Here is a 15,137-nt window from a genome sequence, read left to right as displayed (position 1 = left end):
GCAATCCATTGGAAGTGATGGTGATGCATCTTATATTGCATAAACACTGACATTCAATTTCAAAAACTGAGAAAAATTGTATTAACTAAAAAAATTGTCTTTATCATAATGACAAAATATAAAATGAAAATAAAACACAATCATTTCCAGAAGGTTAGTAATCACAGCAAGAAAACAACTAAGCCAAATTATTGTCCATTTATGTATATTTATCTTATTTGTTTTTGTTATCACTGTTTCTGCAAATATTTATAAGTACCCTCAAAATAGTTGGGGATAACATACTTAAAATTAATAAAAAATCTTTTAATTCGAGAAAAATTGAACAATTAACTCTGTATTTTCTCTAATTAGGGAAAGACCATAGTCTCTACATGACTATTCTTCTTCAAGAAAATAGTTGCAGAGTCAAATTTATCACACCAATTAACTATCCCCAAGCAGGAAGATTGGGGGCTCCTGGTTTCAAGGTTTCAAGAAATTGATCTTGACCTGTGGACACATCATGTGGCCAAATATTACTGAAGCCCCTTTTTTGCTGACTGGCTTTCCAGGGCTGGAGGCAGCTCATCACTGGATCTCCATCCCCTTCTTTGTCATTTATGTGTGCATCCTTCTGGGCAATGGCATGCTCCTCTACCTCATCAAGCATGACCACAGTCTTCATGAGCCCATGTACTACTTCCTCACCATGCTGGCAGGCACAGACCTCTTGGTGACATTGACCACAATGCCTACAGTAATGGGTGTTCTATGGGTGAATCACAGGGAGATTAGTAGTGTGGGCTGCTTCCTGCAGGCTTACTTTATTCACTCCCTTTCTATTGTGGAATCAGGTTCCCTCCTGACAATGGCATATGATCGTTTCGTTGCCATCCGCAATCCTTTGAGATATGCTTCTATTCTGACCAATACTAGGGTCATAGCATTAGGAGTGGGAGTGTTTCTAAGGGGTTTTGTATCCATCCTGCCTGTAATCTTGTGTCTTTTTTCATTTTCATATTGCAAATCTCATGTTGTCACCCGTGCTTTCTGCCTTCACCAAGAAATCATGAGACTGGCTTGTGCTGATATAACTTTCAATAGAATTTACCCTGTAATTTTGATCTCTTTAACAATTTTCCTAGACTCTCTGATCATTCTCTTCTCCTATATTCTAATTCTTAAGACTGTTATAGGCATTGCCTCCAGTGAAGAGAGAGCCAAAGCCCTCAATACTTGTATCTCCCACATTAGTTGTGTTCTTATTTTCTATGTTGCAGTGATGGGTTTGACATTCATCTACAGATTTGGAAGAAATGTGCCAGAGGTTGTCCACATTATCATGAGTTATATCTACTTCCTCTTTCCTCCTTTAATGAATCCTATCATCTATAGCATGAAGACCAAGCAAATACAACGTAGTATTATCTGCCTTTTATTGAAACTTAAGTTTAGTAGTTAAACTCAGGTCTGGAGAATCAGACACAGATACAAAAATGAAGACAGAATGAAAAATTAAAGCCTAAACTTCTTTCTTAGCCAAGAGCAAGAATATATTGGAAGACAATGTCTCACTCAGAAGGGCTTAAAGACTACCATAGGGTTGGGGCATAGCCTAGGAGATGCCTGGTGACAGAATACTGAGTAGACTACATGAAACCGAAAAACTCCATATTTAAATTCCTCTTTCCAATGCACCTGAAATTAACCACCTCAGTGAAATAGGAAAAAAAAAGATAGAACATATAATATTTTTGAAAAACTTTTGCATCAGTGTGCACACTTGTGCATGTATGTTTATGTGTTTGCATAGGCTAGTGCACACATGTGTAAAAAAATTTTGATCATTCTCTAGAAATAAATTCTTAAAAGTTTCATTATTCTCATGGCAAATATAGTGAAAAGAAATTAAGATTTTAAATTTACTTTTAAATAAGTAAGTGTTGGTTATCTTTTAAATGTCCTCTACCCTGAGTTAGAGTACTTTCTAGGGCCATGATTTGCATTTAATATTTTTGATACAGTCATAAGTCACTTACAGAGTATTTCAATAAGAGCTTTTAAATTTTCAATACATTTATTACAGCACGGCTGGATTTTATAAAAATCATATCTCTTTACCTTATTCTTATGTAAATGTTCTTTTGCCCAAACAAGATCTTAGAAAGAAAAACCTAGACAAGCTTCTTGTCAGCCTGCAAAAAATAAGTGAGTTTATAAGAGTATGTTTGCTCTCCAGATGATTTTATCATTCTTTTTCATAGATTTTTGAGGAGGCTCATATAAAATTGAAAATAATCTATGCTTGATTCTTTCTTTCAGGTGAAATTGTTGAATCAACCATATTTTTCTATTTATTAAAATCAAATAAATGGTCTTTAAGATTTAAGATACTTTATGCTAGTATGTACATGTATAATTGTGTTTGCATGTGTGTGTGGACACCTGCACGTGTGGAATAAATCTTTCAATATTTTATCTTAGATGTAATTTCTAACCTCAAACTCTTGTTTTTAAACCTTTCACAATAAATTTAATGAATTGTAATATGCTTATTGTATAATTTTTATAGTGGTATTGTATATAATTTGCCACTATAGCCTTTTTACATTGTATAATTCGGTGGCACGCACTACATTTGCCATGTTGTGCAATCATCACCGTTTCTGAAGTTTTGTATTACACCAAACAAAAACTCTGTATTGATTTATCAGTTATTCCCCAGTCCATGTCTCTCCTGCACTCCGGCAACTTCTAACCTACTTTTTGTCTCTATGAATTTGCTTATTCTAGATTGTGTAAGTGAAATAACACAATGTTTGTTCTTTTGAGTATGATTTAATTGCTCTTAGGATAGTTTGGAAGGTTTATCCATGTTGTAGCATGTGTCAGACCTACTTTTTATAGATTAATAATATTCTATCCTATATATATATAACATTTTGTTTATATATGCATCTGTTGATAAACACTTCTATTCTTTCTATTTCTTGCCTACTGTGAATAATGCTGCAATAAACATTGACTTATAAGTGTCTATTTGAGTCTTTGTCTTCAGTTCTTTTGGATTTATACCTAGGAATGGAATTGCTGGATCATATGAGAATTTTATGTTTAACTTTTTGAAAAATCTATTTCCCACAGCTGTTGCCATATTTCACATTCTCACCAGCAATGCACGAGGGTTCAAATTTCCCCACGTACTCACCAACACTTGTTATTTTCCTTTATTTTGATTACAGCTATCTTAGAAGATGTGTAGTAGTGTATCACTGTGGCTTTAATTTGCTTTTCTCTATTGACTGAGAATCTTAGACATCTTTTAATGTGCTCATTGACCATTTGTATATCTTCATTGGAGAAATGTATACGAACTTATTTTGAAATTAGTCTTTGCAGATGTTCTTTTAGATATTCCTCTAGTCTGAGTTGGGAGACTCCTTGAACCTTTAAATTGCATTTTATGCTTTCCTAATAAAAAGTCTTAAATCCCTCATAATGGATAATTTCTTATACTAGTTAGTGAATTATTGATGCCTTACCTTCAATACACCCCAGATTCTACCTAAATATACCTGTCTAACTCCTCCCACTCTGAATATTCTGCTTTTCAAAGAATAATCCTTCAAATATTCCATGGAAGAAGAAAATGTGACCAGCTTTCTGGAGGAAGGAATTTTTCAGTTATAATTGCTGAAATAAATGTTTCACTCAACTAGAGATTTTAAGGTAGTGCAATACAGAGAAAAGATAATACCATCCTTCCACACCTAAAAATATGTGGCATCCACATTTTACAGGTACATTTTCAGGAAGAAAGATCAGAATTGGTGATTTGTTTGCAACAAATCTTTGCTCTGGACTTCACTGAGTAAAGTTTAATATTGGGAAGACAGAAAAATGAGGAGAGAAATGAGATGCAATCTATGGAATGCTTGAAAAATAGGTGTAGGAGCAAGTTTTCTTTATGTCCTTGTTAAAACTTTTTCATATTGATTCAAATGTAAAACCAATGATGTATTCACACAGTTTACATGCTGTTGACTACAATGTTGAAGCTACAGATGGTGAGTGTAGACAAAATCTTAAAATCTGGTTACCCCCAAAGACTTCCTCTGTTTCTCATAATGTGCCCACTAAGTTCCTAATGTTTATTAGTGTGTCAGTAGAAAATTTCAATCCAGATCATTTCCATCTTGATATGCTGACCTGGGTGCAGGTTCTTACAGCAGAGGAAAGACTGTCTTTGCAAGTTATTTTGGAAAAATAGAAACTGAAAAATGTATGGTTTCTTTGGTCCTCATGGGATATTTTTATAGTGTATGCTACTCCAATATCTAAATTATATATCTAGGCTCCTCTTTTACAGCTTTATGTTAGGTGGAAGGGACTTTAGCTAAGTTGGCTAAGGCCCTTCAAATTTAAACTCATTTGTTTTTCTCATGCTTTGTGAAAAAGATCCCATCTTTCTGCCATGAAACTTCAAGTTATAGCTTTTTTCAATAACCTGTAATTTATGTCTGAGAAGAAAGGGAGATTCAATCTATCTTCAGTGATGACCAGTATCACTGCGGTTATCTGGGCCTGTTTCGGATTGTGAATATGACAATATTGGAATCCTTCTGAAGAGGTATAAGAGACGGACACTCAGTTTTGAATATGCAGGGTTGTTTCCATGATGGAGGAAACAGATTGGAGAAATGTAGATTTGTGGGTGAAGTTGTCCCAGACTTTGACTTGGAAGTTGAGTGCTCAGCTCCAGGTGCTACCATTGATGCTAAAGGAGAACTTTTCCAAAACGACTTTGGGGAAATACAATTTCCTATCATTTTATTTAGTTGACACAAATTTTTACTCAGCAGGGTCTCAAAGTGCAAGTGGTCTATATTATCAACTCCTTTATACGTATTTAGACACTTCCCAGGTATTAGGTCATTACCAGGAGCATTAGGTTAGTTGTTTCATCTTCCATAACCTCATTAGATTGACTGACTGTAACTTCTTTCAACATAATCTCCAGAGAACAAGCTTTTCTGCATACTTACAACACACTAAAAATGTCTCCTTTCAGTCTTGTCCCGGGATTATTAGGCGTAATTGCCTTGCATAGATGTGACATGGTACACAGTGATTTCAATTATGACTTTATCTTTCTATATGGTAACATAACTGATACAACATAAAGAAGAAAAAATGAAATATAATGTCTGATATATTATTATTGGGGTATAGTTCTTTTTTGAGAATAAGAGTCTCTTTTGATGCATTGGTCTAGCTAGTTAGTAGTATAGAATTAGATCACGGGAAAAGGTAGATTTGGTGTATTTAGACATCAACACGTTTTCAAAGTAGTCTTTTCATTGATGGGAGAATATAGGTTCCATAAGTGCTTAAGACATTTTACCTTGAGACTCACTCGCAGCCAAAGTACTAAGAAGGAAAAACACACGTAATTGTCTCTTCTCATATGGTCACAGCTACTTGGAAGGCTGAGGTGGAAAAATTGCCTGAGTGTAAAAGTTTGAGGCTGCAGTAAACTATGATCTCACCACTGTACCTATCCTGGACGACAGACTGAGACGTTGTCTCAAAAAAGAGGAAACAAAGAAGACAGAAGAAAAGAAAGAAAGAAAGAGACGAAGGAAGGAAGGAAGGAAAAAGGGAGAGAGGGAGGAAAGAAAGAGAAAGAGAGAGAGAGAAAGAAGAAAGAAAGAAAGAAGGGAGGGAGGAAGGAAGGGAGGAAGGAAAGGAGGAAAAAGGGAGGGAGGGAGGAAAGAAAGAGAAAGAAAGCGAGAGAAAGAAAAAAAAGAAAAAGAAAGAAGGGAGGGAGGGAGGAAGGAAGGAAGAAAGGGAGAATAAAAGAGAAAGAAAGAAAAGGAAGGAAGAAAGGAAGAAAAAAAGAAACTTTAAAAAGTATTTTTCTTGATGTTGTTACAAATTTTTCTCTGGATTATGATTGATATAAAAATTGGAGACATGAAAGTACTAAGCAATAAAGAAAAGGATATAGCATTTTTTGGCATGCTTGAACTTGTAATTTTATTAAACAAACGTAAAGGTTGTAAAAGTCTACAATTTGGTTACAAAACAAATGTCTTGATTACATGAGCACCATTCATTTACTTAACTAGTACTTACTGAACAACCACTATATCTTAAGCTTCATGTTAAGCACTGAAAATGTCACTCATTAAAATCTTTCAGTTTTGTTTACTGTGAGTGCAATGAGAATTGACTTTATGATACGGTTATTAAAAAAACTGTCATGTCTTAGCTACAAGTCTAGATTCATCAGGCTCTGCAAAATGAATTCTGGAATGTATTTATTGCTGTATGACCTAAAATCACATTTTGGCAAAATCTTACCTGAACATATGAGAGGATATTTAGTTTTTTTCCCCTAAGTATAAACAGGTAATAGTTAACAGAGTGTAACTTGCTGCAAGTGTCACATGTATTATGTAGAATATACATTTTATCACTATCTTAAATCTGAAAGACTAAATTTGACATTTATCTTGAGATAAGAGTTTAGGGTAGAGTTGTGGATCTGCACAATCTTAGACTTCTCAAATAGAAACTCGGCACACGATCCAACTGAAAAAGTGGTTTCAGAATGGGACGAATATGACGCACCCAGATTATTACGTTCAATAAGGTGGAGCATCATAGTAAACAAATCAGGATTAGGAATAATTACATGATAAACATTTAAAAGATTGCTGCTACTGTTCACCCATCAGTAAAGAAGTCTGAGGGTTTTTAATGCAGATATGTTTATACATCTAGAAAAAAATTATGTGTGAATGTATTGGCTAATATATGATTGTGTTTATTCTGGAGATCAGATCTAAATATAAGGAGTAGATATTATATTTTTCAGAGAATTCCTTTTCTCTCTCTCTCTGTGAATACACACACACACAGACATATACATACATGTATTGATAGTAAATACCATATATTCATGTATTTATACTAAATAATTAAATGAAACACACACACACACACACACACACATATATAGATGAATGAGTTAACTCATTGTAGGGTAGTGAGATTTCAATCAATAGAAAGAATAAATAAATGTCTGATGAATAACCCATCGAGACAAAATGGTTAGGTGGTGGCTCAAGGATTTCATAAAAGGTTGGATTAGAGATTATAATACACAGTTTGAAAAGGGGCGATGTTCTTCAAATGTTAACATTTACAAAGACAAAGAGACTGATCTTCCCCCTCTAAGGTCAATGGAACACTTGAGAGTGACTCATTAGTTCATGCCTCATCTGATGTTAGAGACACATCTGCTCTTAGAGACACAACTCCTCTTAGAGACTGTCCTTCCAAAGAAGAAATAAAGGCCATGGGGACCAATATCAATGGCCCAGATCTTCCAGGTGAAGGAGGAAAAATAATTATTGGTACACAATTCCCAAATGAGCTAGAATTACCCCTTGGGAGTTGTTTCTTTAACAAATTTATCTCTCATCAGAATTCTGAATAAATACTGAGAATATAGAAAGCAACCAATATTCAGGTCATGCTCAGAAACTGCAAAGAGAAAACCGTGGCTCAGGTAAGACAAGTCAAGGATTCCAATGCAGCAAGGAAATTTAACCATTTCCATTTGATGGACATTGGTTGAGAATATGAACTTGGGTTCTGGGTTAGATAAACAAGTGTTTGAATTCCTTTATGACACATATTAGTTGTGTGATCTTAGGCTAATTTCTTAACTTGTGCAAGGCTCAGTTTCCTCACCATAACAACATAAATAAAATAATACACTGTCTTCACTTTCTTGTTTTTTATTCACTTTTTTTTCTTTATCTCTTTTTTTAAAACAGATTTTTCTCTGTTGCCTATACTGGAGTGCAGTAGTGTGATCTTGGCTCTCTGCACCCACCTCCTCCAGGGTTCAAGGGATTCTCATGCCTCAGCCTCCAGAGTATCTGGGATTACAGTCATGTGCCACCACCACCAGCTTATTTTGGTAATTTTTAGCAGAGATGGTGTTTTGCCATGTTGGCCTGGCTGGTCTCCAACTCCTGAGGTCAAGTGATCTGCCCTTCTCAACCTCACAAAGTGCTGAAATTACAAGCATGAGCCACCGTGCCCAGCTGTTTTTTATTCACTTTTCGTCTCAGTCATTAGGCGTTTATTTCTGCCGTTATATTGAAATTGTCAGTATTACCAAAGACCTAGTTCTACAAAACGATGAACATTCTTTATCTTAGTTGATAATTCTATATTTTTCACTATTAAACTACCATAAGTATCCACACCTATAAACTTCCCTTTTCATTGTTAAGTACAGATCAACTTTGCTACCCTGTTATATCTCTGCCTACTGAGGGGTTTATCTCCTTTAAGATCTTCTTTCTTTTTACTGAGAGTAAAGTTTTTCCCGGGTTCCCAGTGTTTCTCTCCAAACCTCTTCCATTTTTTTTTTTTTTTTTTTTTTTTTTTCCTGAGACGGAGTCTTGTTCTGTTGCCCAGGCTGAAGTGCAGTGGTTCAATCTCAGTTCACGGCAACCTCCTCCCGCTGGGTTTTTTAAACCAATTCTCCTGCCTCCGCCTTTGGAGTAGCTGGAAAAACAGGCACTTGCCACCACACTTGGCTAACTTTTGTATTTTTAGTAGAGACAGGGTTTCACCATGTTGGCTAGGCTGGTCTCGAACTCCCGACCGTATGATCTGCCCGCCTTGGCCTCCCAAAGTGCTGAGATTACAGGTGGGAACCACTGTACCCGGTCACCTCTTCCATTTTAATTTATACTTAAGGTAAGATATAAAAAACTCACTTAAAAGTTGAGATTTTTCAGATAGTTTGTCTTTATCCTATGACTTCCCATCATCAGTTAACTTTAAATGTTTATTTCGATATCTTTGTTAATTTCTTCTATAGGAACACAATTTTGGAGCAATATGTGGAGATGAAAAAGTAGATTCAGCGGACACTAATTGTACAGAGTGCTTGCAGATTATCTGGAACTAGACAGAAGCCTTTTTTTCTTTCTTTCTTTTTTAACATGATCTTAATATTCTCTTTTCTCCTTCTCATTTTAGTTTATGTCTTTATAGATGGTTTCCTGAGCAGTTCCTAATCCTCTTGTCAGCATGGCAAGCTGAAGAAGCTCTGGATGATGTATCTATGTTAATCTCAGAAACTCTTGAGGACTCTGGGATAGTTGCTTTCAAAGAATCAGTGCAAAGGCATTCAGAAAGGGGCAAGACAGTAATGAGCTCCAGTCATGTTTTCATCCCTCATGGGGCCTCTATGCTTGCCTGAGAGTGATAAATTCCACCAAAGTTATGACTGTCACTATTGTCATGTATCACATTCTAGGAGACTCCCTAAACTATTAGGGAAACTATTCTCCCTGGAATATTTGGGTATGTGGACAGTTTCTGGTACCACCAAATTTGCCACAATTAAATGCCAGTGTAGCTGCTGCTAGAGCCTGCAAATATAATAAAAATATACTTACAAATTGTATTAACCATTTCCCAAGTAATTACCACACAGTTTTAGTATAACCCTGTGCATCTGAATATCCAAAACTTAGCTAAGGTTTTGAAAACACGACTATAGTTTAAGAATAATCAGGCCTTCTATTTCCTCAATCTGGGTCACTTTCTGGGTGACCATAGATCCAGATACTTGGTTAGCTCTTATCCTATACAACAAATTTTGGCATCTATCCATTCTCTCGTAAGGAAACGTTGGAAAGTTAAGGGAACTTATAATGATATACACATCACTCCTGTGGAGTAGATAAGTTTTGCCAAGTTGAGCACCACACAGGTCATAATTCATGGCTCAAGTTAGCAGTGTTTTTAGTATCCATTTGAATATAGTATCTGCTACTTCAATGCCTAGACTGACATTTTTTTGTTAAAACAGTGTCCCATGAAGTAGCAGCCATTTCCAAAGTCCTTTCACTTTTCCTCTATCCATCCCTCTCCACAAATAATTGCTTATATTAGAGATGTTACTATGTGCCAAAATTCTGAAACATATAATTATTATTGTTTCTATAGGTTTTTATAAGATAAGAAAGGTGCAAAGATTGTTATCACTTCATTTTTACTGAATTACCATTCAAAGGTGTCAGTAGTAATATTTATAATATAAAATCATATTCTAAAAGATTCTGGACACATATAGAATCAATTGAATTTGGGAGAAACTGATGTTTCCCTTGTAGTTTTCTTTGTTTTGTGATAAACCAGCCACAAAATTTCTTGGTAACATGACAACAAAAATCTTGATTTTGTAAAAGTGTAATTATAAATAGGCTGTATTTCAAAGTTCCCTACAAACATCCTTACGAATTTTTCTCAGTAGGAGCCTTATAGATTGATTCATAATGATTAGAGGTCTATAAGACTGTCTCCATCAGCAACGTAGTTGCCGTTTTTCTCTCTGAGAGTGCTTATCTTTTCCCTAAATCTGCTTGTGTGAAGTTTATTAACTCAATTGCCAACTTCTGATGTTATTATTGCCCTTCAGACCAACATATTTACAAATTTATGACTCTAATAAGTATTAACATTTTGTGGATGCCTTAATTGTAGAGGTCTGTCCTTAAAATATTTCCATTATGAGCTTCCAATGTGAGTCTCCTCCTATTTTCATGTTTGTCTCTAATGTGTCAAAACTCAGACTTTTTGACTGTTTGCAGCACAAGAACTCGGTGAGTCCCAAGTCCACTGAAGACTTTCTAAAATGAGTTCGCTAACTTTACCCACTTGTTCAGGTTTTCAGATTTCTGTGGAAACTCACATCAGATGAATTATTTTCTTTCACTTTATTTTATTTTATTTTATTTTATTTTTTTTAAAGAGACAGAGTCTGACTCTGTCACCCAAGCTGAAGAGTTGTGCTGCAATCATAGCTCCCTGCAGCCTCACAGTCCTGGGCTCAGGTGATCCTTCTGCCTCAGTCTGTTTAGTGGCTTGGGTTACAAGTGTGTGCCACCATGCCAACCTAATTCCCTTCCTTCCTTCCTTCCTTCCTTCCTTCCTTCCTTCCTTCCTTCCTTCCTTCCTTCCTTCCTTCCTTCCTTCTCTCCCTCCCTCCCTCCCTCCTTCCTTCCTTTTTTTTTTTTTTGAGGCAGGATCTTGCTATGTTTCCCAGGCTGAGTTCTCTTCTTATTCATAGTCCACTTGAAATAGCAATATTCACTTTATTTTATTTTATTTTATTTTTTTTAAAGAGACAGAGTCTGACTCTGTCACCCAAGCTGAAGAGTAGTGCTGCAATCATAGCTCCCTGCAGCCTCACAGTCCTGGGCTCAGGTGATCCTTCTGCCTCAGTCTGTTTAGTGGCTTGGGTTACAAGTGTGTGCCACCATGCCAACCTAATTCCCTTCCTTCCTTCCTTCCTTCCTTCCTTCCTTCCTTCCTTCCTTCCTTCCTTCCTTCTCTCCCTCCCTCCCTCCCTCCTTCCTTCCTTTTTTTTTTTTTTTTTTTTGAGGCAGGATCTTGCTATGTTTCCCAGGCTGAGTTCTCTTCTTATTCATAGTCCACTTGAAATAGCAATATTGATTACAATATTTCTCAGTAATTTCATGGTTATGGGCTCATTTCTATTGAATAAGCATTTTCCTCAGTGGTTAACCCTAAAAACAGCTGTCCCATTAATTTCAAGATAAAAAATTTGAACAGACTCAAATTAGGCAGAAACACAGTAAGGGCTCATGTGATAAATAATAGAAGAAGGAATAAAAGAGTGAAGAGAATAAAAGGAAACAAAGAAGTCCCATTTGGGACCAAGAGTCAAGGCTAGAAACTCAGACATATGATGTGTGATTGAAAAAAATAAAACTTGTATGCTTAGTAGTGAATTGGAATTATTATTTTAACTATGAATGCTGTTATTTGTTATTGTAGGAAAAAACTTTGTGAATACAGGCTTACAATTAATTATGAGACAATTCACAAAATATTTAAGTTTTGATGTGAAAAATGACCTGATGATGTGTTAAAAGAAGACTGTGAGAGAAAAAAAGAATGCTGCATATTTCGAGGTCATCACCCCTAAAGTAGACCTCCTCCATCTGCAAAACCTACCATGTTGTCTAACGACAGTGCTGCCCCCTTCTTGCTGACTGGCTTCCTGGGCTCAGAGACAATTCACCGTTGGATCTCTATTCCCTTCTTTGTCATCTACTTCTCCATCCTTTTTGGGAATGGCACACTTCTTGTCCTCATTTGGAATGACCACAGCCTTCATGAGCCAATGTACTACTTCCTGGCTATGCTGGCAGGCACGGACCTTGGGATGACACTCACTACAATGCCCACAGTCCTAGGTGTCCTGCTGCTAGAACAGAGGGAGATTGCACAGGCTGCCTGTTTCACTCAGTCCTTCTTCATTCATTCACTGGCAATTGTAGAATCGGGTGTTTTGCTTGCCATGGCCTATGACCGTTTCATTGCCATCCGCACACCACTGAGGTACAGCTCTACTCTTACCAATTCACAAGTGATGAACGTAGGACTAGGGGTTGTGATGAGAGGCTTTGTGTCCATTGTGCCCCTAATTCTTTCACTCTACTGCTACCCATATTGTCATTCCCGTGTTCTCTTGCACACATTTTGCCTCCACCAAGATGTCATGAAACTCGCCTGTGCTGATATTACATTTAATCGCTTATACCCAGTTATTCTGGTTGCTTTGACTGTCTTTCTAGATGCTCTGATCATTTTCTTTTCTTATGTTCTCATCCTTAAAACAGTTATAGGCATTGCCTCCAGAGGGGAACAAACTAAGGCTCTCAGCACTTGTGTCTCTCATATTAGCTGTGTCCTGGTATTTTACATCACTGTGATCAGCCTGACCTTCATTCACAGGTTTGGAAAACATACACCACATGTGGCCCACATAACCATGAGCTATGTCCACTTTCTCTTCCCTCCCTTCGTGAATCCCATTATTTACAGCATCAAGACCAAGCAGATTCAAGGAAGCATTATTCGTCTATTTTCTGGACACAGAAGGGCTTGACGCTTCCTTCCAGAATTTTGTGAGCTTCATGATTTCTGGGCCTTTTTTTATAATTGAAGGAGACCTCAGTTTTATACTAATATCCTTGATTCAGTGTTAGATAAGTTTTAATTATTATGTAAAGTAAAAACTACATTGAACAATAATGCAATGAATGTATTCATCTAAATAATATTTTAATATGCAGATAGTTATAAATACATTCATATATAGATATAAAGCTGTATAGAGACATCTATCTATCTATCTATCTATCTATCTATCTATCCATCCATCCATCTAACATCTATTCATTGAGAGATACTAGGAAAGTGGAATATTATTGACTTTGGAAAGAAAAGATCCAGTTTTGGCTATATAAAAATGCATAACAGCATGTGGATTGAGGGTTAGAGATTTCATTCCAAATGATACAGCGTCATTTAAAATCTCTACAGTAGAATCTGTCTGAAATCATGAATTTGCTGTTTGTCTATTTCATGAGTTGATTTATTTCCTTTTATCCTGTGTTCTTTCTAAATGCTGGATAAAACATTTTAATATGTCTGGAATATGAAATTAAACTTGATATTTTCATTTTTGTATATTCAATTTATTTATTTATTTATTTTACTTTTTAAAGTGTATTTTATTTTTATTTTTTATTTTACTTTAAGTTCTAGGGTACATGTGCAGAATGTGCAAGTTTGTTACATAGGTATATGCCGTGGTGGATTGCTGCAGCCATCAACCCGTCATTACATTAGGTATTTCTTCTGATGCTATCCCTCCCCTTGCCCCTCACCATACAATAGGCCCTGGTGTGTGATGTTCCCCTCCCTGTGTCCATGTGTTCTCATTGACCAACCAACTCGCACTATGAGTGAGAACATGAGGTATTTGATTTTCTGTTTTTGTGTTAATTTGCTGAGAATGATGGTTTCCAGTTTCATCCATGTCCCTTCAAAGGACATGGACTCATCCTTTTTATGGCTGCATAGTATTCCATAGTATATATGTGCCACATTTTCTTTATCCACTCTATCATTGATAGGCATTTGAGTTGGTTCCAAGTCTTTGCTATTGTGAGCAGTGATGCAATATACATACGTGTGCATGTGTCTTTATGGTAGAATGATTTATAATCCTTTGGATATATACTCAATAATGGGATTGCTGGGTCAAATATTTCTAGTTCTAGATCCTTGAGGAATCACCACACTGTCTTCCATAATGGTTGAACTAATTTACACTCCCACCAACAGTGTAAAATAATTCCTATTTTTCCACATCCTTTCCAGCATCTGTTGTTTCTGACTTTTAAATGACTGCCATTCTAACTGGCTATACAATGTAGTACCTAAGCTAATTTAGCCATAGAAACAGAATTTATGGTGTAAGTGAGGCAGAGGGTTTTTTCTCCTTCCTATGCTGTTAAATGAATACTGAGATAGAATATTTACTTCATCTTTCACACGTTAAATGGGACTTAATATTTCTGCTGAAGATTTGGGTGTGGGGATAACTCAAGGTATCAGATCAAGGGACGCATGAAGGCAGGTAACTCTAACAGCAAGGGGAAGGAGATTGGTAAGGCTATGTTCATGAAATTATATGTAAAATACGCATTAAACTTCTTTCTGCATCCATCGGCTATGTTTGTGAATAATGTGTATATAAAAGTGTGCTGTATACTCTTAGGGTTTTATGTGCCTGGGGTGCCAAATACTTTGAATTTGTAAGTATATACTTCTCTACAATGTGTTTAAAAATCTCTATTTACTTGATTTTCAATAAGTATGTATCATAGTGAATATCTGATAAATGTTTAAGGAAAAATTTGGTATTTACCTATTCACCAAAACTCATTAAATGCCTAATCTGTATTAGATACAGAATTATTTCCTTTTTCTACTTTTCTTGATCAAATGGCTCCTCTTTTCTTGCTCCTATCATTTCTCTCATTTTTCCTGCCTGCACCTGGACATGCTTCATGTAGTCTGTGCTTGTGTCTGGACTAAAAATTGGTATGGTCTTATCCTAATGTTGCTCCTCATAATGTGGGATATATAGTCCATGGTTATTTCCCGTTCATTGATCTGGAGAAGTCTTCAATCTGTGGAAGATATCTGTAAACCTTCTGCTTCACTCTGCTGTT

At 36.1% G+C, this 15,137-nt stretch overlaps 2 protein-coding genes across 2 annotated transcripts; both read left to right on the top strand.

Annotated features, from left to right (window-relative positions):
• Positions 1–365: 365 nt before the first annotated feature.
• LOC100411683 (olfactory receptor 51B2) lies at positions 366–3,002 on the top strand. Its single transcript, XM_017978530.5, has one exon. It carries the CDS (start codon positions 506–508, stop codon positions 1,442–1,444), a length of 939 nt encoding a protein of 312 aa, XP_017834019.2. The 5' UTR covers positions 366–505; the 3' UTR covers positions 1,445–3,002.
• Positions 3,003–11,889: 8,887 nt separating this feature from the next.
• Positions 11,890–13,145, top strand: OR51B4 (olfactory receptor family 51 subfamily B member 4). Its single transcript, XM_035265591.3, has one exon. The coding sequence runs from the start codon at positions 12,065–12,067 to the stop codon at positions 12,998–13,000; it is 936 nt and encodes a 311-aa protein (XP_035121482.1). The 5' UTR covers positions 11,890–12,064; the 3' UTR covers positions 13,001–13,145.
• The last annotated feature ends 1,992 nt before the right edge of the window (positions 13,146–15,137 follow it).

This window comes from Callithrix jacchus, chromosome 10, assembly GCF_049354715.1.
Source record: "Callithrix jacchus isolate 240 chromosome 10, calJac240_pri, whole genome shotgun sequence".
Lineage (NCBI taxonomy): Eukaryota > Metazoa > Chordata > Mammalia > Primates > Cebidae > Callithrix > Callithrix jacchus.
The sequence above is the reverse complement of the archived record's forward strand: the minus strand, read 5'-3'. Positions and strand labels throughout refer to the sequence as shown.